General features: G+C 45.7%; 1 protein-coding gene across 1 annotated transcript; it reads left to right on the top strand.

The window, feature by feature from the left end:
• The first annotated feature begins 1,202 nt into the window (after positions 1-1,202).
• Positions 1,203-27,455, top strand: LPCAT3 (lysophosphatidylcholine acyltransferase 3). The gene is made up of 13 exons (XM_053290807.1): positions 1,203-1,693; positions 12,872-12,979; positions 17,724-17,830; positions 17,952-18,045; positions 18,405-18,442; positions 19,218-19,396; positions 19,644-19,752; positions 21,230-21,316; positions 21,415-21,581; positions 24,393-24,540; positions 25,315-25,473; positions 25,560-25,686; positions 27,138-27,455. Exons 1-12 carry the CDS (start codon positions 1,576-1,578, stop codon positions 25,674-25,676), a joined length of 1,431 nt encoding a protein of 476 aa, XP_053146782.1. The 5' UTR covers positions 1,203-1,575; the 3' UTR covers positions 25,677-25,686; positions 27,138-27,455.
• Positions 27,456-27,720: the final 265 nt, after the last annotated feature.

Raw genomic sequence — 27,720 nt, forward strand, 5'->3', positions numbered from 1 at the left:
AATTGTGGGAGGGGGGAGATAATTAAATGGGGCCACTTGTGATGGAGGTATTGTCTTAATTTCAGCTTTTTTAATGCTATTGTAGGAATATTAATGCCTGATTAAAAAGTGGTAGAGCTATTATGGGATGTAACTAATGTAGGTTTTATGTTTGAACTGTAGGTGCAGGATCAGGGGCGTAACAAGGCTGGAGTGGGCCCAGAGACAAAATTTTAAAATGGGCCTCTCACTGATAAACACACACACACACTCTTCACAATATATAGTCATGTGACTTGCCTCTGGGGGGCCCCTCAAGGCGTGGGGGCCCCCAGGCAGCCACCTCCCCTTGCTTAATAGTAGTTACGCCCCTGTGCAGGATGTGTTTTTACCTCAGTCTGTGAAGCACACTGAGACAATCCTCTCCATTATTTTTATTCTATGGCAGGTATATTCAATACTGATTTTTTTAGTGTTCAGAAATAATAGCAGAGACATCGGGCCAGGAGAAGGAGAGGAAGGCAGTAAGGGGCCAATTTTAAAACCTCATATCTGGGCCCACTCCAACTTTGGTATGCCCCGGGTTCTATGAGCCATTTGTTTGTTTTCCTGGCTGTGTCCACGGTATCCTCAAAAGACTTCTCCAGCACCAAAGTTCAAAAGCGTCAATTCTTTTTCTGTCTTGCTTCAAAGTCCAGCTTTCGCAGCCATAGTGTGTCACAGGAAAAACTATGGATATTATAAGCAAGCCAAAATGGATGTCTTTGCTCTTAATAATGCATGAGGGGAAGCATCAACTGGAATATTCTTTCTCAAGCTCTGACTGCTTCCTTAAGCTAACCGAATGACTATAATGAAGGGACCCATTACTAGGAGGTGGGGAGAACAAAGGGAGCTTGGGCTATCGTGCAGGTCTGTGCAAACTGCAGGTCATGCTCACCAGTGCTTTAAGCAGCTGCATAAATAATCTTAGCATCCCCTTTCGTGGAATAAATTGACATAGTCATAAAGTAAGGACGTTCGTTCACCAAGGTGGGAGAGGAGTATGGGCATTCGGCATACTTAATATTCATGAAGGGGGCGTGAGCCTGGGTCACAACTCCTTAGAAGCATCCATGGTCTCCAAGAGGACCACGCCCACTCCTCCCTTCTGCCTCGTGCCCGATAGTAACCTCGGCAACGCCTACTGCTCCTAACCCCCTCCCTGCCAGGCTCTCTCCTGTCTCAGGACAGCCAATGAGAAGCCAAGATCCGCCTCACGCTCTGGTCGCCGCCCTTCCCCTCCCAATAGGAAACGGCTTCCCCCTTGCCCAATGATTCAGGCACCGCTCTCACGTGTGTTGCGTGAAGCGGGGAAAAGAGGGTGAGGAGGGTGTGGGTAACCTTTGCCTCAGTTAAGCGTTGAAGTCTTCGCTCCCCCCTCTACCACCTGTTAGCCAATGAAAGGCGGGAGCCGGGAGACTCGTGACCAATAGTCGTTGGAAGAAAAGAGCTAAGGGGTGTGGCCTAGATGCGGGGGCCGGCGCGGCGGAGGTGCCGTTGCCGGGCTCGAGGGGGGCAGCAGAGCGGCTCCGGTCGGGCAGCCCAGCGGAGAAGATGGCGGAGGACGCGGGCGGCGGGACGGAGCTCCGGCTTGGCATGAGTCTGGCGGAGGTAGCCCAGCTGATAGGCTCCTCGGAGCAGGCGCTGCGCCTCATCCTGTCCATCTTCCTGGGTGGGTAACGGCCGGGACGGAGGAGCCACGAGGGAGAGAGGGAGGCGAAGCCAAGGTGTCAGTGTGTGGCACCATGTAGGGCTTGTAGATTGGACTCCGTGGTGATGTTAAGGAGAAGGGAGAGCAGCAGTTGGCCAGAAGAGGGAACTTGAGCAGGTGCATACAGCAGCTGGGCTGTAGCTTGAGAAAAAGCTGCACCTGCCGAAAAATTCCGTCTTCTGTCTACACGTGAATTTGTTAAATGGAACCTCCATGTTCAGGGGCAGTGTGCCTAGGAATATGTATATATATGTATCTACACACATACACACTGAAAAAAGCAGAAGGCCTGTAGCTCAATGGTGGAATACATGGTTGTGTGTGGAAGGACCATGATTGATTGATTGATTTAACATTTCTCTATACCCCACCCCACCCCGAAACTTGTGTCTCTGGTCCATGGCATCTAAAGGATCTCAAGTAGCAGGTGCTGGGAAAGACTTATATTGGAGACCAGCTGCCAGTCAGAATAGACACTACTGGGCAGGGGTGTACCAAGGTTGGAGTGGGTCCTGGGACAAAGTGAAATGGGCTCTTGCCTCACCACATCATATTCTTCAGAGAGGCATGATGTGGACGGAAAAGAGCAAACTATCACCTGGCCTGTGGGTCCCCTCCTTGTTCATTTGTAGCTGCTATTGGGCTAGATGAAGCACTGACCTGATCCACTAGCCCTGTTTGGACGTTAAGCTTGCATGTATGTATGTGTTTTTGAGGGAATAAACATACATGTGTTTATACAGGTTTTTAAAAATGAATGCACATGTGTTCATTTTTTAAAAAGTGAACCTGGATACAGGCCCCCTGAAATGCAGGTATGCATGTGTATTTGGACACCATTTGTGAATAACAGCGTATGCAGTTCTGTATGTATGTACATTATACAAATGTACATGTCTTGAAACAGAACCTGTGAATAAGACTATGGTATGGTAGCTTCATGTATTCAGATGAATGTCAGTTGTTGAAGGCAACTATGGGAGAGAGCTGTGACCTTCATGGCCTGCTTGCAAGCTGATGGCTGGTCCATAGTAGGATACTGGACTAAATAATCTTATAGGAAGGTGGTTCTTATGTTCTGAGCTCTTGTGCATTTGTGCTTGCCCCTCTACCAATTTACAGATACTTTGCATTAATGCCAGTATGTCATAAAGATCTAAAGGAGCAAGCTCTTTAGATCTGCAAAGGAAGGGAGAACAGGACTCCTGTATGCCTTTGACAGTTGAGTAGAAGAGGGAATTTGAGTAGTTGTATCAGCTCTTTCTTGGTCTTGACAAGCAGCACCTGCCAGAATGCTTTCTTCTATAGAGTTATAGAATCTTCTAGTGCAAGAATCTCTGTGTCCTCTATTTCTGTAGTCACCCTAAGATGTGTGAAATCGGCACTGATCTGCCATGAAAATGAAGAGACAAACACTTGTGGTTAGTTACTGCTCTGCAAAAAAGAGAAGACAGCATGGCTTATTTGTTTTCTCTTTTTCTATACCACAATTTAAAAAAAGGAAAACAACCAAACAGTGAAGCAACTTTTCTCACCCCTGCAGATTTCCTTACTGACCTCACTATCAGTAGTCACTCCCTGGTTTTGGGTACTTGAAATTGGCCATGGTCTGTCTTCAGGTTTAGAGGAGCAAGCTCTGAGGGTGACCAGATGTCAAGTAATGAGTAGAAGGGCTCCTGGTCGCATGTGTGCACGTTGTATGATATAAGTGGGACTTTTTCTAAATAGATATGGTTAGGGTTGAAGGGTTTCTACATGTCTGCCCCTCCCCCCCATCTGGGGGTGGTGGTTTACACATCTGCCCAAATGAAAGAATAGTTTGGGCAGATGTGTCCTGTGAAGTTTAAAATGGAAGAGGGGCTAGAGAGGTTTTCAAGCAGCAGAATAGTGAAGATTGTGGAGATACCATGTGAGTTCTACACAGTGCTAGGCTTTCTAAAGAGAGTGACTGATGAAGAGTCACTGCGATGCTCAGGATATGTGACTTTCCAGAGCTCCAATGAACATAACATAAGAACAGCCCTGCTGGATCAGGCCCAAGGCCCATCTAGTCCAGAATCCTGTTTCGCACAGTGGCCCACCAGATGCCGCTGGAAGCCACAGACAGGAGTTGAGGGCGTCCCCTCCCTCCTGCCATTACTCCCCTGCAACTGGTATTCAGAGGCACCCTGCCCTTGAGGCTGGAGGTGGCCCACAGCCCTCCGTTCAAATGCTTTGAACTCTGCCCCCCCTTCTAAATCTGCTTCTTGAACCCTCACCCCCTATTTGTCATCTCTTTTGGCAGGAAAGCACACAATCTTCACACACAGCTGCATGTATAAGAATCTGTGGGTTGGGGCAACCCACAGATTCTAATCCAACCTTGGCATTAAAAGAGAACTAATATAGGACATCTCAGATTCTCTTATAACCAGCTAGCCCAGGAAGGAAGCAGCATGAGAAGGACTTGTGGCAGGAAGCTCACATATGTTCCCTGTCTCTCTGCAGCTTCTGTGGTTAGCATGGTGATTCCATTGGCACAAAGCTACATCTCTGCTGCTGGGAGGAAAGCATCTCTGGCTGCAGCAGGATCCTTTCTCTCTTTGGAACTTCATGCCTTCTCCAGCAGAGGCCTGCCCCACAGTTTGAGAATCAGTGCTTTAGGGTGTCTCTCCTGTGGATCTCTTTAGCATTCTGCAATGTGGATGGCCCACTGCTAGTCCTAGGGGACTTGTTCAGCTAAATGTATGAATCATTTCCTCCAGGCTCAGTATAACTTTTAGAAGTGATGGTTTTTAGATGTCCACAGCTGAGATGTCCTGAGAAAGGAGGAGAGAGATGCCTCGTTCTGCTCAATTGCAATGCGAACATGAAGAATGAAAACTGGGTCTGGGTATATGGAAAGACTTCTGATGCTGCGACTTGAGCAAGTGATCACACTTCCAGATGGGAGCACTGCCATGTGGTGTGCTTTAAAATGGGCAAGGAAAACGTCTGTAGGGCAGTGGTGCTTGCCCTGAGGAGAAGATCCAGGAACCAAAATATGGCTGTTTCTGTGTGTATTGCCTGTCACTTAAAAAAAAAATCTTCAAAAAAAATTTTCTGCACGAGACATATGGCGTGATCCTGTGTGTATTAATTCGGACATAAGCCTTGCTGAATTCAGTGGGACTTGCAGTTGTTGGCACATTTACTAGGAAGTATCCCATTGAACACAGCAGATTCTTCTGAATAAATGTGCCTAGGATTGAGCAACAGGGCCATGATCCTAAGTCACAACTACATGGCCGTGGTCTGCTTATCCAGGTAACTCTTACTGAATGTATTCAAAACTAAAATGTGACACAACATCTTAAGTGTTTCAGCCATATCATTTTGGGATGTCTTGAACTTTAATGCTCCACATTTTATATGCACACCTGATTCCCCATGAGAACTCACAGGTTTCTACAAGTGGAAGGTCTATGTTGCACATACCCTAGGGAAGCATCCAAACCTGAAAGGATACTTTCTGCCAAGGTGTGGCTGTCCTATTAAGACAGTGTTGGAATGCTGGATCATGGTGAATTATTGAGTGGGTTGAGGCAAAGTTGCTCATCTTGCTAACAGCTGTGATGCTATCTCAGTTAATGTGATATGTTCTGCAACTTGGGAAGGCGGGGCAGGTGGTGTCAAAATGCAACAGATCCTGTTTTGATATTTGAACCTCATGACTCTTCCTCCTCTAGATGGATATTGAACTCAAGAATATTGTCAAATTTCCTGTTAAATTTATTAGGGCTGTGCCTCAGAGTGATGGATCTGCAGCACCCCATGGTGTTTTTGGGAGGGGGCTGTTGCAGCCATCTCCATGATGTAATACTGGTAGGGAAACAAGGTTGAATCTCTTAGGCTGAGTCCTACCTTTTAGCTTCTTGTCAGTTTTTGAAGTACAGGTTCTGCCATATTTCTTACAAAAATGCCTATTGGAGAGATTCCAGGTGCTTACATCCACTGGCTAGAAGAGGGCAACCAAGATGGACTTTGGAAAAGAGGCAACTATGGAGAGACATGGTAGAAGTGTATAAATCAGGGTTTCTTAACCTTGGGCCCCCAGATGTTGATGGACAACAACTTTCATCATCCCCAGCCACAATGGACATGGCTGGGGATGATGAGTTGTAGTCCATCAACATCTGGGGCCCCAAGGTTGAGAAACCCTGGTATAAATTATGCATGGAGTGGAGAGAGGACAGAGAAATTTTTCTCCCTCTCACAACACTAGAACCAGGGTTCATCCCATGAAACTGAAGGTTGGAAAATTTAGGACCGACGAGAGGAATTACTTTTTCACACAGCACATATTTAATCTATGGAGTGCTTTGTCATGGAATGTGGTGATGGCCACCAACTTGGATGGCTTTAAAAGGGGCTTAGACAAATTCATGGAGGATAGGTCCATCAATGGCTACTAATCTGGTGGCTGTGGGCCACCTCCAGCCTCAGAGGCATGATGCTTCTCTGAGAACTTACATACTTTCCACTTACATATTTATTAAATCATATTTGTGTTTATATATTAACCTTATACGTGTCTCTCTCTCTCTCTCTCTCTCTCTCTCTCTCTCTCTCTCTCTCTCTCTCTCTCTCTCTCTCTTCTCTCTCTGTATGTGTGTATTCTTGCCTGTTGCAGTTTTGGGTTATATGAATGGTATTATGTTTATATTTATATTAACATTTTAAAAGTCTTTATTAAAGAAGGTGTCTTTTGGAGAGAGACAGATTTTTCAGATGTGAAATCTGTTCTCTGGAAAGAACCTTGTTAGGACATTGTTATAACAATCATTAGTATGATAAGTCTGCCCTCAAAGAAGACCTTTGTGCTCGAAATGTGCTGTTGACATGAAGACAGAAATGTGCTGTTGACATGAAGACAGACAAGATTTACTAATGGTTGAATAAAGATTGATAATCAGTTTCATAGCCATTTGGGTTCCTCTCCCTCTTTCTCTTATTGCTTATTGGTGCTAGGCCAAATCTCCAGCATTTTTTTCTCAAGTCAAGTTCACACCATGGGAGAAGACTGTCCTGTAATACTATTAAGTATATAGCAATAGCAATAGCACTTACATTTATATACTGCTCTATAGCTGGAAGCTCTCTAACAATGATTTAGCATATTGCCCCCCAACATTCTGGGTACTTATTTTACCGACCTCGGAAGGATGGAAGGCTGAGTCAACCTTGAGCCCCTGGTCAGGATCGAACTTGTAACCTTCTGGTTACAGGGCAGCAGTTTTACCACTGCGCCACCAGGGGCTCATATGGTGCCTGCCTTGCCCTTATACTAGTTTAGTGAGAAGATAATCAGCACTTCCAGGTTTAGATTCAGACGAAGGTCAGTTAGTGAGGAAGCCCAAACAAATACACATCAGTGGTGTTGATACTTATTGCTAGTTTTCCTGTAATGTCTTTCACCCTTCCCCAGAAATGCAAAGTGTTCTCCAGAGTTACTAGCAGAGCTGAGCCTCCAGAAATCACACTTGGGAGGAGAGCAGGTCTTGTGGTAGCAAGCATGAATGGTCCTCTTTGCTAAGCAGGGTCTGTCCTGGTTTGCACTTGAATGGAAGATTACATGTGTAAGCACTGCACGATATTCCCCTTAGGGAATGAGATTGCTCTGGGAAGAGCATCTGCATGCAGAAGGTTCCAAGTTCCCTCCCTGGCATCTCCAGGAGAGAGCTGAAAGAGATTCCTGCCTGTAACTTTAGAGAAGCCACTGCCAATCTGTGCAGACAATACTGAGCTAGATGGACCAGTGGTCTGACTCAGTATATGGCAGCTTCCTATGTACCAGTTCCAGGGAGCAACAGCAGGAGAGAGGGCATGCCCTCACCTCTTGCCTATGGTCTCCCCAGAGGCATCTGGTGGGCCACTGTGTGAAACAGGATCCTGGACTAAATGGGCCTTTGGCCTGATCCAGCAGGGTTGTTCTTATGTTCTTAGCCACTGTGCACACTGAGCTCATAGCAAGAATGTGCTGCAGCTCACGCCACGTTTCCCAAGGCTCCTCAGTACAGTAGTCATGTTGTAGGAGAATGCAACTACCAGTTATCCTGTATTTCAGAAATTACATTGTAACTTGATCTTGCTAGTCGGAGACAAGCTTCCCAGCTGTATTGTGTGCTCTCAACAGCTGGTTGATTGAGGGCAGCTTCAGCTCCTCTTGGGTGAGCACCTAAGTTTCAAGGATATTGGGCCAGTTCTTCATATTGACTGCATTTTGCATTTGCATCCAGTGTCTCATCGTTGTTCTCAGGTTTTTACACAATTGATATTTTCATGGCTATAGTAAACTCTTTTGAATGAATGGCTTTCCATGTTCAGCTCTCCCTTTTTTAAAATTTTGTATGCTAGCTTTTAATATTAATAGTATCACTTTTGGTCTTCTAGTACTCTTTTTTTGTGTTCAAAGAGGGAAGTGCTGATTTTACAGTACCACAGTAGTTTATCTCGATAGCCAGCATCCTGTGCAGGCTGACTTGGCAATCTGCTGGTCTTAAGATTCAAGCTTTTGTATTTCAAAGTGTGTTCTTATTGTTGAATGTCCTGATATGGATGCATGTTGACTCTGTTTGCAGTGTATAAAGTGTGCCATGCTTCTCCACCCCTTTTTGTGGCTGTGCACCGAGAGCACTTCCACAGCCTCTGCCTGAGAGCCAATCCTACCCATGAAAGCTATAGTCAGTTCTGTATGGGGGTGCATGCAAAGCATGTGTTCTGCTGCTAATGCTATGGTCCTTCAGAGGTGAGCATTAGCACTTCAAGGCCTCAGGAAGTCTGGCGGTGAGCATAAATGATATCATCTCTGGTCTGTCCTTGCTAACTTTGGATTACGTAGCTACAGTAAAGACAGGGTGCTGATTCTTTAGGCTACAAATCAGAGGCAGGTATGATCTTGCAAGCTATGGTAACCTCAGGTGAGTTTGGAGCTCTGTTAAATGCAGTAGCTAGACAAATTGACCCAGGTGTGCAATCTACCAGAAGGCATTTCTGCACAAACGCCATTGATGTGATTGCATAGGAGGACTTCCCAATTGATTGAGCCCCGTGTTAACTCAACTGGCGCATATACAGTATACACAATTTATCAAGGCAGTGTTCTGAGCAAGGCTACCTGCTTTCTATATCAAGAATAGAGGCAACTCTTCAGTATTATCAGTATTTTGAGGCTTTGATTCTGATTGGTAATCATGGTGCTCAAAGGCTGCCGCATATAAACAACTTTGGGGTTGCTCCACATCAACAACTTTGCCAAGAACTGTGTGTACTTCCTGAAATTAGTAGAAACTAGAACGTGATGTAGCACTTGGCCTCCTGAGAATCAGCATTTTTCTTATGGAAGTCCTTGCTTGTATGTGAAGATAAGCTTGGAAATGTAGTGGACAGTATATAGGAGGACTTGACCACAAAGATAATGAGCACCATAAGTACAGTACATCACATTATGTGTAAGAATAATGGTGTGAATTGGACCTTAAAATGACCTCTTTGTCGTTAATATAGATCACTAGTGCCACTTTCTAGCTTGAGAGAGGAGTATAGCCAGCAGTTATTTAACTTTCTAGAAAACAGAAGACAAATTCTTAACTTTCTAGAAAACTGAGATAGATGGTCACAGTTGTCTGGTGGGGGGGGGGCAGTTTGTACACACAACACAACCCTATGTGTGCGTGTACACATTTCTCTTATCCTTCTGTTTCTGGGCAAAACAAGTTTTACAGCTTTTGGAATGCTTTAGAAATCTGTATGGCCAGAGGTGAGAGTGGGATCAAAGAAATGAATTTATATGGCACATAGTTCCTTTAGCTCGCATACTCCCTCTCTCCTGCCTATCTCAAGTTTCTGGACTGCTGTTAACTATTGCTTTGGAAGATTAGGCAGGATGAAGCAAGACTGATAGGTTTAGAATCTTTGATTCTATCTGTAAATCATTAAGCCTAATGGGCAGACTGTTTCAATGAGAGATGGTGTGGATTGGAACCTTGAGAGAGGTATTCATACCCATGGTTGGGCTGTGAACTCTTGACTTGTCAAAGGCTGCTTGGTGCATTTCTTCAATTCCTGAACCTTAAGAAGAAAATTGAGTCCCCTGCCCTTCATGATTGTTTGGAGAATGAATGAGAGATGGAAGAGTTGTAGCCATGCCATAAACGTAATATTAAAATTGTCTGGGAAGCTTTATGGGAGACCAGGATATGTTCTTGGAGAGAACTCTTCTAAAATAAAACCACTTCTCCAAAGGGCAGGAGTGTGAGATCCAGTTACAATGACCACAGTACAGGGTTGTTACATTTATAGCAGGAATGACTGTACTAAAGAGCAGTGGTTGTGATACAACATGCTTTGTGCAGTGCCGTAGCACATGTTTGCTAAGAACTCAGATGTGTAACTGTCTGAAAGGGTTGATGTTATCCATCCATGAACAAGTAAAGCTACAGAGCAGAAGTGAGTTGAGGTGGCTTTTGGTCTTGACTCATACTACCATTAAGATTTGAGAAATGCTAGAAGGGCTTCATGAAGAGCTACAGAGCACTGGACATAGAACAGCTTGTGTAATCGCTTGTATATAGTAACTACCTAAAGAGCAGATAGTGTCTCATGCTTAAGGAATCTTTTTAGTAACTTCATTATGGGCACCTTGGGGCAGCGTGTGTGAGAGAGAGGCAGTTTTATATTGCAAGGATCCTTGAGGGATCGCCCAAGGTATTTATGTGCTCTTTGCATACTTGGACGTATGCAATACCTACCTAAGAGCCATGCCAGTGAGACCCAGGCCACCCAGAAAGCGGGGGAGGGGCATATTTTGCCTTCTCTACAATAGTTTCCCTAAGTGCTGCACTATATCTTTCCCCGTAAAAGTGAATTGAAACTTTACACTTGACCAGAAAAAAGTAAAGGTGTGCACTTGAGCACACTGAGGTCCAAACTATACAGGACTTTACATATAGCTTTGAAAGTTCCTCCCTTCCTCTTTAACACAAAAACTGTCATGAGTGGGTCTCAGTCTAGATCAGGATTCACAGGAAGGGTGCGGGGTTTTTTGGAGGGGGGGTAACCCTTCCTCATACTGCTTTTCCTGCTGAAAATCCCCCACAGTAGCTATTTTCTGTAATAGTCGCTTGCAGGTGGGGTTTAGGTGAAAAACTGGTGGAGGGAATCGTTAACCCTTCACTTCCAATCCCTCACCTGTGGTCGCTTTGAAATTAAAAAGAAAAGGGCTGGAGTCTTCAAAGACGTATATAAAGTCATGTTCAATTTGGCAGCATTAAAATTAAAATTAAGCCAGTCCCATCAGCTGCATAGCCCAGTCCGCCTGGATTCTGTTTTAGTCCTACACAACTTTTCCTGGGAGTAGCCCTATTAAACACAACAGGACTTCTGAATAAACATGCTCTGTTAGTCACTCTAGAGCAGGAATCAGCAATCAATAGGCACAGGTGCCAAAAGTGACTTGCAAAATGATCTCGAGCAGCCTTCACACTGCTTAAGAAGAATGGCTGCTATGATGTCCGCTGCCTGCCTCTGGCTGGCATGTCACTGCTTGCTGTAGCAGGCAGTGGACAACCAGGATCAGCAGCTGTACCTGCTGGCTGGCTCTTTCTTGAATGCATGCCTTCTGGGCAAATGAATGTGCCCATGCATGAGAGAGCCTGTCAACCAGCATAGCCAGAGAGACTACAGCCACTCATCTTGGATGACCGCTGCCTGCTGCAGTAAGCAGCAACACGCCAGCCAGAGGCATGCAGCGGGCATTGTAGCAGTCTGTCTTCCCCTCATGTGTGCACGCTCTTCCCTCCAGCAACAAACTGCTGTGCTTTGTCTGCCCTCAAAACTGAGAGATAAAACACAAGTTTGCTGAAACATAGAGAAACAGACCAGCTGGTGATGCTTGATGCTGGCTGGAGAACAGGGAAGGTGGTGATCAGTGTGGAGCCTCCACCCTGGATTTGAGTCCAGCAGCTGCAGGTGTGGCTAGTGACATGGGGGTGGGGCAGCATCATGGCCCAGCTGACATGAAACAGGGCTAGCAAGGTGAGGATGCCAACTTCTGCTTCAAGCAGCACCCCTTCTTGAGCCACCCCTGAAGACTTGGCATAGCGCTTCTGAAAGGCTGCTGACCCCTGCTATAGGAATGATAAAATGTTAGGCAATGGGGAAGATCAACACAGGTTTTCTAGCTAAAACTCACAATCGGCCTTGAAATATTTCACTACAGGATGGTTATCCTTCGAAACATCTTTAGATGTTTTAGACAAAATATGGAAGAGTCGAGGAAACAAGCACTGTTCAGCTGTTAATAGTCTTGGAAAAACTGACATTTGGAAATGTGGTTTTTGTGGCCATCTCTAAAGACTGTTGTCCTTTTGCAAGGTGTTTGCCTCTGTAATTGGATGTTGGCTCTCCAAAGATGTGTCAGTTTTTAGTATTTCTCCCTTCCTCTTTATTTAAAATACGATTGCTGTATGTTGTATCCTGGGTGCAGCATTGTGTCACTGGGATATATCTCTAGTGGTAGTAATTGTTGTCTCGTACGTTTAGAGATGATCCCATGATAAAAAGCTTAATGCTTGCTTCTTAGATTAATGAACAAGTCTCCTGGGCCTGTTGGGTCATATTGTGTAAACCTGTGTGATGGGATGCGCTACTATCACTATAATCAGTATTTATATAATACATGCAGTAATCCTTATGACCATGTAAAGTAGGCCAATGTTAATGTCTCTTTCACTGTTCCCTCTAAAAGGGATTCTCAGATGTTGCTGCAGTGGCTTTTGGCTGGGGTTTCTGGGAGTTGTAGTCAATAACATCTGGGAGTCCCTGTTAGAAGGAACACTGGTATCACCCTTTCAGACTGGGGTGAGGCTAAAGCACTCTTCCAGTGTTGTATGACCATATACACGGTTGTAGCATTTGTGAATTGGGCTTGTGAGACAAATAAATTGGTAAGGCCATCCACTGAGTTTGTGGCTGAAGCAAGATTTGAACTGGGGACTTAGAGTTCAATTTACATTCATTAGGTAGTGGAATCATAAAAAGTGGGGGTGAGGTGAAATGTTCAACTGGTAGAACTGCTTTGTGTTCTTATAGCCAATCTCTGCTCTTTTTTTCTCCCTTCAGGGTACCCTTTTGCCTTGTTCCAGCGCCAATTTCTTTTTCAGAAGAACCTTTACCTCATTCACCTGTACAACACATTAACGGGCCTCTCGCTTGCCTACTTCAACTTTGGTAAGAGAGGATGAGAAGACAGCTGTGGGTACCAGAATGTGGGAGGGGTTGGATGCTGCTCTTTTTCTATGGTATAGGGAGGTCATCTTAACGTGATGGGTTGTCAGTCTCTGCATGCTTCAGACAGGACCAATCAAAATTCAGGCGCTGTTTATATCGTCAGGCATCGGACCCTCAGTCCCCAGTTCTGGTCCTGTCTCGCTCTTAGACAGTGCTTGGTTCGGGTTTATTAACTCTTCTGATATTTCTCAGGCTGTTCAGGCTAGTTTTTTCTCTTTTCTTCTTCTTCTGTGTGCAAGGAGGGGAAGGGAGTTTGCCTTTTTGTCTGTTCCAAATTGTTAGTTGTTTTTTCTGTTTCTTTCGAATTTGGTAAAGATTTCTGATTGTACCAGGAGGTCCTTCTAAAGATTGTGCCATGGAAAGTGTCCCAAGTTGGGGACCTGTTGAAAGGTTCCCTCTCGGAGGGACCTCTTTCAGAGTCTCGGGGCAAGGAACCCAAACGAGTACTCCTTCCTGCTTCTAAGACTCCTGATTCGGCTGCCCCTCAGTCAGCCGGCACGTCTGTTTATGCCGGGGCTCCGTCTTCGGCTGGGGATCCCACCACGTCTGTGGCTCTGCTTTAAAAAGTGGTAAAAAAGACAAAACGTGTGAAGGATCCTGAGGGCGCAAAAAAGAGGCAAAGGCACAAGCGTGCTCCAGGAGTTCCCCTTAGTGAGCGGCTGCAGCTACAAGCTGTACGAGGGCAGCGGCCTGACTCTTTCCCACCCATTTCTGTGCCGTCGGCCATTTTGGGAGCAGCTCTGGCTGCTGGTGAAGCTTCGGTGGTTGAAGGATTTTCCCGGTCAAGGCTCCAGTTTACTGGCCCTTGCCAATGTTGGGAAGTTGCCATGTTGGCAGAGCACTACTAATTATGGGGCTGTGTGTCCTCTTGACCCCGCTTGGGGTCCGTTTCTACCGCATGACCCCCTGCGGGGTCCATTTTCACCCACAATACTGGCTGTGCCAAATGACCCACCTTCTGGTCCGTATTTTCCAGGTAACAGTAGATGCCGACCGCAAGCACCTCTTCAGGGTCCTTTTCCTTTGGCTCCTGCAACTCCTGTCTTGCTGGCTTCACTGACTGGGAGCAATTTACAGACTCTGAATATTTCTCTTGATGTGGCACAATGCCCTGGGGACTTTATTACAAGGCAGTGCTTGTCTGTTGCTCCTTTGTTGGGTGCTGCAGCAGCTGCAGGGGTGCCTGGCTTTTCTGGCATTACTAGCTCCTCTGGATCATGTTGTGTGCATTCCTAGCACGACAGGGAAAGGATGTCCTAGATGTCCTTCATTCTTATCCTCTCCTGACTCCAGCCCTGCAAAGTGGGCCATCCCTGACGGTGAGAGAGAGAGAGGTTTTTAGAAAGGCGGAGTAGATTTTTTCTTAAAAGAAGGCATCTTAGGTCTTCCTCCTCTTCAGAAGGGGTGACTTCAGAGGCCCCTAGGAGGGCTGTTCCTATTCCCACTCTGGTCCCTTCAGGGGGTCTTGTTGTGCCCTGACTGGCGGGATCAGTGCCTCCCTCTGCGCCATCTATGCCTGCAATTCCACAACTGGATATACCTCAACAGCTTCCTCAGGGTATGCAGCCGTCCTCTTTACCGCTCTCTTCAGACACACATTCGTCTGAGTCTGAGAAGGAAGAGAGGGATTATATGACAAACAGATACCCACAGAAAAGCCCAGTACTACGCATCTTCTTTCTGTCTCTGAGGATGAGGTCCTCTTGGCCAAGGCCAGAAGGGTCATCAAATAAGTATCTCAGGAAATGGGGACTGCTGCTGCATCCAGTCGAGATCAAGAGGGTTTTCTGCTGCAGCTTCGGCTGCTATGGTACCTTTTCCTACATTATTTAAAGATGTCATGATGGCTGAATGGGGCATTCCTGTGTCTCCCAAACCTACTTTGTCTCTTCCTTTAAAAAAAAAAAACCTGTATAAGCTGCCTAATGGCATGATGTCTGTTTCAGCAGTTCCTGTGGTGGATGTACCAGTGGCACAACTCGTGTTGAGGGCCTTAATGAATAAGGAAGGTGATGAACACTTGAAGTCCCCTGAGGACAAGAAGGCAGATCACTTACTGCGCAAAGGTCATGAGGCATCTGTCACTGTTATCAGGGCAGCTGCAACGAATTCAATCTTTGCCAGGGCATCCGTCCTTTGGACAAAGGAATTGGTTAAACTCCTATCCCCAGAAAATGTGGTACTGCACCAGGGTGTGAATAAGCGTGCTAAAGCCGCCGTGCTTATGGCAGACTCTAGCCTGGACTGCATTCAGCATGCCTCCAGGGCCATGGCCGTGGGAGTAACAGTTCGGAGAGGTTTATGGCTCAAAAATTGGCATGTTGATACAAAGTCTGAGGTTACCTTGGCAGCTACCCCCTTTTGAGGGGCTAAATTATTTAGGGAGTCCCTGGAGCCGCTTCTAGTTGAAACCAGGGATAAGAAGAGGGCTATGCCTGGGGGGCATAGGGAGTTTCATAGACCTTTTCAAGGAAACGCCTCCTATCAGTTTTCCTTTTGTCTCAACAGGGCCTTTACTTGACCACCGGGAGCCATCCATCTGGCACTTCTTCACTTCCACCAATTAGTGGAGGGAAGACACTGTAAGGACCAACAACATGACAGCAAAGGCCCATGTCAATCATCAGGGGAGCACCAGATCCAAGGCCCTCATGAGGGAATTGAATCTGCTGTTTGCTTGGGCAGAAAACCATCTAGGTTCTGTTGCGGTGGAAAACCTGAGCAGAGTCGCAAACTCACAAGTGGACTGGCTGAGTCGCCAGTGGTGGGATCCCTCAGAGTGGGCTCTGTATCCGACTGTCTTCAGATCGTTGATATATGGGAGATTCCAGTGTTGGACCTGTTCTCGCAACAATGCCAAACTTGCCAGGTTTCACACACACTGCAGGTGTCATCAGGTGGAAGGAGTGCATGCCCTCATTTCGCCATGGCCTATATGCTTTTCCGCCAGTACCATTCATCAGCCTGGTTTTCGGCATGTAACTTTCGGAGGGAGCTGAAGTAATTCTGATAGTTCCTTACTGGCCTCGCAGACCGTGGTTTTCGGACCTGCTATCCCTGTCAATTCTTCCGCCATGGTCCATTCCTTTTGAGATTGGATCTCCTCTCTCAGGGGCCCCTATTTCATCCCAATCTGGCATGGCTGCAGCTCTACGCATAGAGATTGAGTGCAGGGCGCTAGTGGACAGGGGATACTCTAAGCAGGTGCAGGACACTATCCTGGCTGCCAGAAGACCATCTTCTTCCCATGTCTATCAAATCACTTGGTGAGCTTTTTGTTCCTGGGGAGTTAATCATTGTGTTCACCTGCCTTTCAGCAGGGGTGTCAGAGGTTCTGAGTTTCCTACAAGCTGGTCTTGATATGGGTCTCCGTCCAAACACCTTGCGATGTCAGACCTCTGCATTATCCTCAGTATTGGATTTGTTTGTTCCTGGGTCTTCAGCATTGCACCCTCATATTGGGAGATTTCTATGAGGGGCTAACAACTTGGTTCCTCCGGTGCATAGATTTCCCTCCTGGGACCTGAACAAGGTCTTGAATGCCCTGATGAAGATTCCTTTCGAATCCCTCAGGGAAGTGTCTCTAAAACTGTTATCCTTTAAATTCATTTTTCTCATGGCCATTACATCGGCCAGGAGAGTTTCTGAGCTGGCTGCCTTGTCTGTATGTAAGGAGTTATGCATTTTTCAGAAAGATTTGGTAGTTTTGAAATTAGATCTGACCTTTTTGCCTAAGGTGAATTCACCTTTCCATAGGAGCCAGGAGGTGGTGCTGCCTTCCTTCTGCCCTAAGCCATCTCATCCTAAGGAGAAGTCCTGGCACACATTGAATGTACGCAGGGCACTTAGGATATACATCAACCGTACCAGTCCTTTTTGCAAGACTGATTCTTTATTTGTGTCCTTTCACCCTTCTTCCATGGGATCTAGGGTCACTAAAGCTTCCTTGAGCAGGTGGATTGGGGCTGTCATTGCTCTAGCCTATGAATCTCTGCACTTGTCAGTTCCGCTGGGGATTACAGCTCATTCCACAAGGAGTGCCAATACCTCGGCTGCATTCTCAGCTCGGGCACTGAGAATGCAGCCTTGGAGGAAATTTGCAAGGTGGCAACATGGGCTTCTGTGTCACCTTTTGAGAGAAATTATAAAATTCCGTCTTTCCATGCAGCTCAGGCTGCAGTGGGGAGAATGGTGTTACAGCAGGTGGTTTAACCATCCGCTTCCCTCCCTGTTCGTTTGCTTGGGTACATCCCATCACATTAGGATGACCTCTCTATGCCATAAAAAAAGAAACATTGGTAGACTTACCGTGAAGGGTTCTTTTTCAGGTTATAGGGAGGTCATCTGGCCCGCCTGCTGATGGGGGTGGTGGTCTGTTTTCGTTATCAGGGAGGTGGGGCGACTCCTAGGGTTGAGTTTACCTATGCTTTTGTTGTTATGGTTGCCCTCTTGGCGTTAGTTTCTATTCTCCTTCTCAGTTTTCTCTATACTCTACAGTCCCGGAGCTGGGGATTGAGGGACAGATGCCTGACTATATAAACCGCGCCTGAATTTTGGTTGGTCCTGTCTGGAGCATGCAGAGACTGACAACCCATCATGTTAGGATGACCTCCCTATACCCTGAAAAAGAACCCTTCATGGTAAGTCTACCAATGTTTCTTTTCTCATCCTCTTGCCTTTTCAGGGATACAGTCCTGCCACTCCTTCATATGTGTCTTCGTTCAGTTTCTCATACTGAGGCTCATGGGCCGTACAGTCACTGCCATTGTCACTTCCTTCTGCTTTCAGATGGTAAGCATGGTCCCTTCCTCTGTCTTCATCTGTAGGATTCTGTTCTTTCCCACTGCTGTCCTGCTCAGGAAGTGCTGTGTGGGTGCCTGCGTAGTAATGTTTCATGGCGACTGTGTTTCAGACATATCTGCTGGCTGGATATTACTTTACTGCTACAGAACAGTATGACATCAAGTGGACCATGCCACACTGTGTCTTGACTCTCAAACTGATTGGTAAGCAATTCTGTTCCTGAGCGGCAAATTCCCTCCTACCTTTTAAAAACAATCTTGCTGCTTTAGTGTGTTGCCCTGCAGATACCAGAGAATCTCTCCCTCTTAGTGTTTTAAACAAACTTTTTTTGATATCCTCTTCCTTGAAGGATCTCCAGGCAGCTGACATGGGGCTCCCAGTGATCTCCCAAACAGGCACTGATCCCACTGAGCTCCAACAATGATGTAACATGGGATGCCCCCAGACCATTCAGTGGGCTCACTTCGCACTTGATATTGAACCACTTGACCGTGTGTGTGTGTGTGTGTGTGTGTGTGTGTGTGTGTGTATATATATATTTTTTTTTTCTTCCTTTCCCTAGGTTTGGTCATAGATTACTATGATGGCAGGAAAGAAATGGTAAGTGAAATCCTCTTTTCTTGCCTTGTTCCTCTTTATTCAAAAACTGGGCTCAGAGGGATGATGAGAGAGCAAAGTTGTAGTGGCTAGGAAAACCCACCTCTCCAAGTGTCTAGGCAAAGACTGCAGTGGGATGACTTAAGGAAACCAAATGGAGAAACCTACTGCTTGCTCCAAGTCTGTCAGGCCATTCTCTCCCCCTCTCACCACCAAACTTTTTTGCATGTGGGAGGCTGGGGTGGGGGGCTTAACTCTCAAACCCCTTTGATATGTGTGGTTTTCTTGGTTAATATGAGTAAAACATGGGGGGGGGGTGTTGAAGGAGGACTGGGGTAGAGTAATGCTCTCTGCTGATACGGGCTTGAGCTTATCATGGATCCTTCTGTGCCAGTCTGTTCCTCAGTATCTGTTGCTAGGATTCCAGGGATCAAAGCCAGAAAGTTTTGCAGTTGGCAGGCACTCTGGTTGGAAATGTCTATTTGCATCAGGAAAATGGAAAACAAATACCTGTAGAGAGTGGGACTTCCTGCCTATGATTAAGGTTGTGGCTGCAACTACACAACATACCAAGTGTCTGGAGGGAGGGATTTCTTTGGCAAGTCTTGACAGTGGACCTCATTGCTCTGTGGCTTTAAACAAGGGAGGAAGGGAGCATTCAGAGTAATCAGGAGCTCATACTTGTAGGGGAAATCTAATTTGGGAATTGATTGCTAGCGTGGCTGTCGTAGAAGGATGCTAATGAAGATGTGTGTGGGTTTTTTGTTTTTAAATACAGGCGGCCCTCAGTCCAGAACAGCAGCGATTTGCTGTAAAGGGAGTTCCTACTTTATTGGAGGTCTCTGGCTTCTCCTATTTTTACGGTGCCTTCATGGTGGGGCCTCAGTTCTCCATGACCCAATATCAGGACCTAGTAAAGGGAGAGTTGACTGATGTTCCTGGCCAAAGACCCAGAAGGTACGCTCCACATTGAGATCCATTAAGCACCAGCTCTCAAGAGTACGCTTTTGAGGGTATATCCAAGCTGTTCTCTGCAGCAGAATGCTGTCCTGGTTCAGCTTATCAAGACTGCCACACATTGAGAGGCATGCTGGCACTGTGGCAAAATGCACATAATGGCCATTTGAACCACAATCCCCACCCCATTCTGAAATACATGACTATTTGCAGTCTGAGTTTCTTTTCCAATGCTTGTCCATTTCAGCTTTGTGCCTGCTCTTAAGTGTCTGACCATGGGCCTGTGCGTCTTGGTAGTCTACACTATAACAAGCCCATATATCCCTGAAGAATACCTCGTCTCTGATGCTTATCTGGTAAGTAGTGCTAGAGAGGAGCACCAAATCCAGACTGGAAATAATAAAATGATGATAGATTTTAAAATCTGATGAGTCCTATCAGATCACGAAGGGTGTGTCTTTGTCACTGCCTCTGTGGCCACTTTTAGTGACAGGCGTGCTGAGCTGAAAACGAAGTACAGCCTGGGGCAGTACATTTGAAAAGGACCTAGGTGTGTTCGTGGATCACAAGTTGAATGTGAGCCAGCAGTGTGGTGCAGCTGCTCATTATTCTACTTGTGTATCTCACTTTTCCTCTGAGGAGCTCAGAGCAGTGTACATAGTTATGTTTATCCTCACAACAACCCTGTGCGAGATGTTCGGCTGAGAGGTGACTGGCCCAGAGTCACCCAGTGAGTGTCACCTGCTGAACAGGGATTTGAACTCTGGTCTCCCTGGTCCTAGTCCAATACTCTAAGCTCTACACCACACTGGCTCTCAAAAGCCTATGGCACCCAGGAATCCCAAATGGGCCCCACATCCAAGTACAGGCCTGACGCTGCTTCGCCTCTGCGATCCGGCATGCTCAGGGTAGTATGACCATGCACATGCAATCTTGGACTGCGTTAGCAGAAATGTAGTGTCTCGATCACAAGACACAATCGTCCTCCTGCTGGTCAGGCCTCTTGGAATACTCTGTCCAGTGCTGGGCACCACATTTTAAGAGGGACATTGATAAAGCAACCATGATGGTGGGTCTGAAAAGCCAAGTCCAATGAGGAATGCCTTCTGGATATGTTTACCCTGAAGACTAAAGGGCAGGGACACCTGAAGGGCTATCACATAGGAGCAGGTTGTTCTCTGTTTCTCCTGAACATAGGACTAGAAACAATGTGCCAAAATTATAAGGAAGCAGATTCAGTCCAAACAGGAGGAATTTCCCAACGGTACAAACTGTTCTCGAGTGAAACAGTGTGCCTCGTGCAGTGGTGGGCTCTCTGTTGCTGGCAAACGGGCTGGACATCTGTCAGGGATACTCTAGCAGTTTCCTGTGCTGAGCAGAAGGTTGGACTTGAAGATTACCCCCACCCCAAGTCCCTTCCAACTCTAACATTCTATTATTTATATGCCTGCCTGCCTGCCTTCAAAAAGCTTGAGCAGCTTTAATAAGATGCATTTAGGGAAATCCACCTTAAGAGCGTCTTGTGCATATGTTGCATGCCACATCCTCTGCTCACAGACCCTTGCCTAATCTCTTGCCTAACATGGCCCTTTCTCAGTATGGCAAGGCCCTGTAATGCTGCAACTGTGCAGTTGTGCTGCTTGAGATAGATATTGCTCCCTCTGAGAGTGTCATATTGGATGATATTCCGTCAAATTCTGGGACCTGGCATGTTGGAACTAACAGAAGCCCCTCTGTGACAGTAACTGGCCACCAGTGGCACTCGTTTCTACAAGTCCTTCCCACAGCTTCCAGTACAGAACTTAGTTCAGTGGATTTGCTCTCTTCCTGCAGGAACAGCCCTTCTGGTTCCGCTGCTTTTATATCCTGATCTGGGGCAAGGTGATGCTCTACAAGTATGTCACCTGCTGGCTGGTCACGGTAAGTCTGGAAGCTAGATATGGCCTCCCAAAGACATTCATCAGTTGGGTAAGGCTGGGTGGTGTTAGGGCAACTGCATCTTTTGGCTTTCATTGCAGGAAGGAGTCTGCATCCTCACTGGTCTTGGCTACAACGGCAAGGATGCCAAGGGGGTGCCAAAGTGGGATGCTTGTGCCAATATGAAAGTCTGGTTATTCGAGACAACTCCTTACTTTACAGGAACCATTTCCTCTTTCAACATTAACACCAATGCCTGGGTGGCCCGGTGAGCAATTTCCCATTTTCTCTTCTTTAAAATGATTATTTCAACAGAACACTGTCACAGCTGGCTAGAGAAGAGATGGCTACAAAAAGGGTCATGTGGGCTTGGCTCTAGTGCAGAAGACGTGTGGGATTAAATGGCCTTAAAGGAAGTTTCTAGTTTTTATGGCTGTGAAAATAAGTTTGGGATGTGTGGGCAACATCTGGGGAGATCTCCAAAGCTCAAGGTGACGCAGTAGGATTCCCAGTGTCAAGGATCTAGGGCTTTTGGCTCTAAAGATTAGCCACAGAAATCTCAAAAACAAAGCAAGCAGATAGATGCGCATGCACTGACTCGTGCAGTGGTGCAGAACTTGATGCACAATTCTGGGAGGCTCTCTTTAGTACAGACGGCATTCATTGGAGGCATGGACATATGACTGGGAGAGGACATAAAGCAGCTTTCCTCTGGGGGAGCCAGTTCTAATGGAATGATAGTATAATGCCTGCTGTATGCTAGTTTTCTTTGGATCCAGTTGCCAGCCCAGAAACTTTAGGAGCCAGACAACGGACACTTGATAAAAATGACCAGACAAGTCACTAACGTTGTGGAGGGGGGAGGATTCAATGGGCTTCTCTTTATCCCCTTTACAAACTTATAACAAACAGGGCTGCCTGAAGCAAATAAAGGCTGCCTCTGAATAGTCTAGACTGGGCGCCATGGCTTCCTGGCATCTGGGATTTGTCAAGCCCTGTGCAAGAGAGGTTGACCACAAGCTTTAGGATGATGACGGTTGAATACTTATTAATTAGCATCAATTTAGTCTTTTTTTAGTATACTTGTTTAGAAAAAAGTAAAGGCATGCTTGGCTAACTCGCCTTGTTAAGGTGGGATGAAAGAGCCAGTTTCTCTCAAGGGTCCCCCATCCCACCCTTCCTCACTTTCAGCCACCTGCTAGGAGTGATGGACATGGATGCTTAACTAAATAGGTCTCTTGTAGGCTTTAGTCCAAAGACCCGGGAGCAGAAAATTGAGTTGATGTTCTGTGAGCAATTTGCATGGGCATTGGTTGAAAACTTCACACAGTGCTGAAGCACAAAGTAGTGAGAGTTGCCTTGCGGTACAAAAAGCGTGGACTGGCACTGGAAAATTGCCCTCAAAGAGTCCCATTGAAATTCAGAGGACAAGCTGGGCGTTGCCTAACTTGTCCTTTTTTATTTCAGTGGGACTGCTTTGTGTAATTTTCCTCTATCGGCCATGGTCCATGAATAAGGAAGATCCACACTGTGGCATATGAATTCTATTCTAATGGTATTTAAAAAGCTTTGGAAAACAGCTTGTGGAAACCTTTGCACAACCAAACTCTTCTGGATTGGAGGCTGTTCTTCTCCATGCAACATTCTTCCACTGTCAAACGGCCCTGTGGGGAAAAAAGCTTTCCTACTAGCAGAAAGGCCTCCTTGGATACAAGCCATCAGCTGAAAGCCGTGGGAGCTGGTGGCTTTAGGTGTTGGTGGGAGTGCAGTGTTTTGCTCCCACTCTGAGACCTGTGCAGCAGTAAAATAAAAGAACATATTTAAACGTGCTTTCTACACACACTCGAGAGGAGAAATGGCTTCCATGTGAGAGGGCATGAACATGACTTCCAGATGACCCTGAGGCCCGCTTCCCCTCTCGCCCCAAGCACCTCTCACTTAGAAATTAAGCCATAGCATAGGTTTTTTAAATATATGTTTTTCTTAGTGGAATGCATACACATCCATGGTCAAAAACTGAAACGGAATAGACATCAAAGCTCTTTTTGAGACTGGAACACTAAAACTGGTTAGTCAGTATCTAGTTGCTCACACTAAAAATTGTCGCCATAAAAAAGAAAAAAACCAAATCAGAGTGAAGTTTTGTACAAGTCTAAGATGTGTACAATATGGATTAGACTTGGCATCATTAACAAGATAGCTCTATACCAAGTAATCTCTTTGACAGGGTGTAGCAATAGAGAGGCACCTTTAACATGGTGATTCTCTTTAATTAGTAGTGGGAGAGTAACTGGCCCTATTTAATTTATTTAATTTTTATTATTTTACATTTTATATCCCGCTCTTCCTCCAAGGAGCCCAGAGCGGTGTACTACATAATTAAGTTCGTCCTCACAACAACCCTGTGAAGTAGGTTAGGCTGAGAGAGAAGTGACTGGCCCAGAGTCACCCACAAATCTCATGGCTGAATGGGGATTTGAACACAGGTCTCCCCAGTCCTAGTCTGGCACTCCAGCCACTACACCATGCTGTCCACCCCTCAGCACAGTACCTCCAGTGGATGTTGCTGGTGTCTATCTTATGGTTTCTTTTTAGACTGTGGGCCCTCTGAGGACAGGGATATCCATCTTCTCCCGCCGCCACCTTGTAAACCGCTTTGGAAACTTGTTGAAAAGTATATAAATATTTATTGTTGTTAACATCCTTCTGTCTTAGCTTCTCTTGCATACCAAAAAATGCTGTAGCTCAGTAGCAGAGTACATCTTTGTGTGCATTCCTGGTGTCTCCATTTGCATCTGGTGGCATAGATTCCCCCCCCCCCCAAAAAAACATCTCAAATAATGAATTATTTAGACACATAGTCAAAGAGAAGGTTTTAATTTGAGGCAAAGCCCCCAACCACTACTGATTTAAAATCTTTTCATCTGCTAGTGGAGTCTCCTGGAAGCAAAAGACTGTTCAGACTTCCTTGACCTTTCCATAACTTCATTTTTTTCTGGAAATAATTGAAATGGTGTGGGTTGCCTCTTCAGTTGCCAGGGACCTGTTTGTGGTAAATTCTTTTATCCTTCTTCTACAGCTATATCTACAAACGACTAAAGTTCCTGGGTAACAAGTTACTGTCACAAGCCATATCTTTATTTTTCCTGGCACTCTGGCATGGGCTGCATTGTGGTTACTTGGTGTGCTTCCAAATGGAGTTCCTTATTGTCATGGTTGAGAGACAGGTGAGGAGTTTAAAGGAGTTGTACTAGTCTTGGATACAATGGCAAGATGCAAAAGTCATATTAGGTAGCCAGTGATCGGCATCTGAATGTTTGAGAACCCTTTTATTTATTGCATTTTTATACTGCTTTTCGGCCTTGACAAAGGCACCCAAAGCAGTTTACAATATTAAACAGACCAACAAGTTACATAAGACTTATAAAGTGTTATCTCAGGCCATTGATGGTCTTTTTAAGAGCTGAGGACAAGAGCTCCCATACCTGGGCACCTCCTTTCTTGTCAAGAAATTAATTATATGAATTAGGTATAGTGATACTAAATTACTAGGATGGATGTGAAAGAACTCTGAAGTGCTGAAGGTAGTTATACCTGGATTGTGTGCTTCCTCATTGATGAGGCAAGCATCAAGTTTAAGTAGGGCTACATTTAACTTGTAGCTCAGTCTGCCAAAGCTTTGACTGAGAGCCAATTTTTCACTTAGAGTTAAGGGCACACTTGTTTGAGTTTTGAGGCTATTTTATTAAATGTTTCCTTCTGAGATAAGTTTTTTCAGTTAAAATATTCCAAAGGCACACTCATCAAATGCAAATTTAAAATTAACAGATCAAATAAATGTAAGGCAAATGATTGCATCAACTTGATTGTATTTCTCCAGTAAACTGACTGAAAACCCCAGTTACTGTCTTTATTGTAGAACTGAATTGTATTAAGACTTGAGGGCACAGCAGTTCCGGACTCTATGTTTATAAATGCAAGTTTGTGTTTTTTTGTTGCAGATGATTGACCTTGTACGAGACAGTCCCCCTCTGAGTACTTTGTCTTCTATCACCATCTTGTGGCCTGTCTTCTATGTGGTTCAGCAAGCAATCCATTGGATGTTCATGGGTTATTCTTTAGTGCCATTTTGCCTTTTTACTTGGGAAAAGTGGATCAAGGTACTGAAGGAATCTGGAAAGGGTATATTACAGGTGGGGTAAAATAGAGCTAGCTCTAACAGCAATCTTTTCATACTTTTTTGTAGGTATACAAGTCTATTTATTTCATGGGCCACATCTTCTTCTTCACATTACTGTTTGTATTGCCTTACATACGAAAAATACTTGTGCCACGGAAAGAAAAATTAAAGAAAGCAGAGTAACAGCCAAAAGGTGAGGAGTGGGTGACAAAATGGCAAATCCAATGTAAGCAAGCGTAAAGTGATGCATATTGGGGCAAAAAATCCCAGCTCCACAAATACACTGATGACTGAGCAGGAAAGAGATCTTGGGGTCATGGTAGACAGCTCATTGAAAATGTTGACTCCATGTGTGGCAGCTGTGAAAAAGGCTAATTCCATACTAGGGCTCACAAGGAAGGGGGATGAGAATAAAAATGCTAAAATATGCCTTTATACAAATCTATGGTGCAGCCACATTTGGAGTATGGCCTGCAGTTCTGGTTACTAGGATGTGCACAAAACTGGGTTTTCCCGGATCGGACCACACTGGTTCAATTTTGTCCTCCTCCGGGACCAAGGACCAGCTCGGCTCATGTTTAGTTAGGAAAATCAAAATACTTACACTCAGCAGCAGCCCCCACTGGCCCCCTCATCTCCTAGGCCCAGTTCAGCATTCACATGGTGGCCATGTTTATTGTCTCCACCCATACACACATGCCACTCACACGACCTGTTGTGTGGTCACACAAATGGCCTGTGCATGTGCATGTCAGCCAAAAATATGGCTGCCATGTACACACAGAGGGCCAGAATGGGGGGTAGGGGGAGCCACCACAGCATCCCCCGCCAAGAGTAAGTACTCCAGTTTTCCTAACTAACACTTAAGGAAGTCCACCCCGCTCCTGGGCCTGAACAGTTTGGCTCCACCTTGGACCTGATTGGATTCAGTTCAGTCAGAGGTTGAGCCTTTGAACTTCGAGCCAGCTTGCATAACCCTACTGGTCACTGTATCTTAAGGAGAAAATTGTTGAACTGGAAAAGGTGATCAGGGCCTGGAACATCTAATGTGGCAAGGCTTACAGCATCTGGGGCCTTTTAGTTTGGAGAAGAAATAGGATAGAGAATTACAAAATTATGCTCAGAGTAGAGATTGGACAAATCCCCACACACACACACACACACACACTGCACCCAGAAGTCCATCCCATGAAATGGAAGGCTGGGAATCTTAGAGCCAACAAAAGTACTTTTTCACACAGTTTAATTTATCTATGGAAGTATCTCCCACAGGACATGGTGACAGGCACTAGCCTAGATGGCTTTAAAAAGGGTGTAGATAAATGCACGGAGGACAAATCTATCAGTGGCTACCAGCCTGATTGCTATAGGCCACCTCCCACCTGTGAGGCAAGATGCCTCTCAATACCAGTTACTGGGGAGCAACAGCAGGAGAGAAGGCATGCCCTCAGCTCTTGCCTGTGCGCTTCCCAGAGTCATATGGTGGGCCACTGTGTGGAACAGGATGTGGGACTAGATAAGCCTTGGGCCTGATGCAGCAGGGCTATTAAGTTAGTCCTTCCCAATGCCCATTATTCCTTCTGAAGAAAAGTGCAGCTACTTAGCCCATCTGCCTAATTCTTGGTTTTGTTTTTCCTCTTTCAGATTGTACCATGTGTGCATTTGTTATGAGGATGGTAAAAGCATTACCTACCAAACCTACAGCATTCAGACTTTCAGAGTGACATGGTGGGGAAGAGCACAGGGGCCAAGACCCCAGAATGAAGGGAACTGGCTCCAGATTCCCTCATCCTTTTACATGTTGCCTTATCTCTTTACTTCTCCCCACGGACACTCCTGCCTCTGGAAATGTTGGATGATTGTAAAGCACTCAATGCAGCTGCCATCTTGGAATGGAGCCACTGCCTGACTTTTTCTACCTTCCACTTCTGCTAGATAAAATTGGTCCCAGTTGGTTTTTCATTCATGGCTGGATTGTCTTTTTACCTGGTATTCCTTCACTGCTCTATCCTTGCATTCTAGATAAAGTCCAGCATTGTGGCTGTAGCCTCAGTCAGCATATGAGGGGCTATTTACACATGAATGCAGTGTGTTTAAATAGTTGCCTTACTTCTGCTATATGTACACTGGAGTTCCTAACTTATTTTCACACCTGGCCATTGCCAGTTTCTTTTGAGCAAAAAAAGCTTCTGGGGTATTCTACACCAGGTACCAATCAGGTTTTCCC

Source organism: Hemicordylus capensis, chromosome 2, assembly GCF_027244095.1.
Source record: "Hemicordylus capensis ecotype Gifberg chromosome 2, rHemCap1.1.pri, whole genome shotgun sequence".
NCBI lineage: Eukaryota > Metazoa > Chordata > Lepidosauria > Squamata > Cordylidae > Hemicordylus > Hemicordylus capensis.

Excerpts from the sequence above, each read along its gene's own strand:
- LPCAT3 (XM_053290807.1), top strand. The coding sequence starts at position 1,576 with ATGGCGGAGGACGCGGGCGGCGGGACGGAGCTCCGGCTTGGCATGAGT. Across the intron at positions 19,397-19,643 it reads CCTGGCCAAAGACCCAGAAG|CTTTGTGCCTGCTCTTAAGT; the intron begins GTACGCTCCACA and ends TGTCCATTTCAG. Across the intron at positions 21,582-24,392 it reads ACCAATGCCTGGGTGGCCCG|CTATATCTACAAACGACTAA; the intron begins GTGAGCAATTTC and ends CTTCTTCTACAG.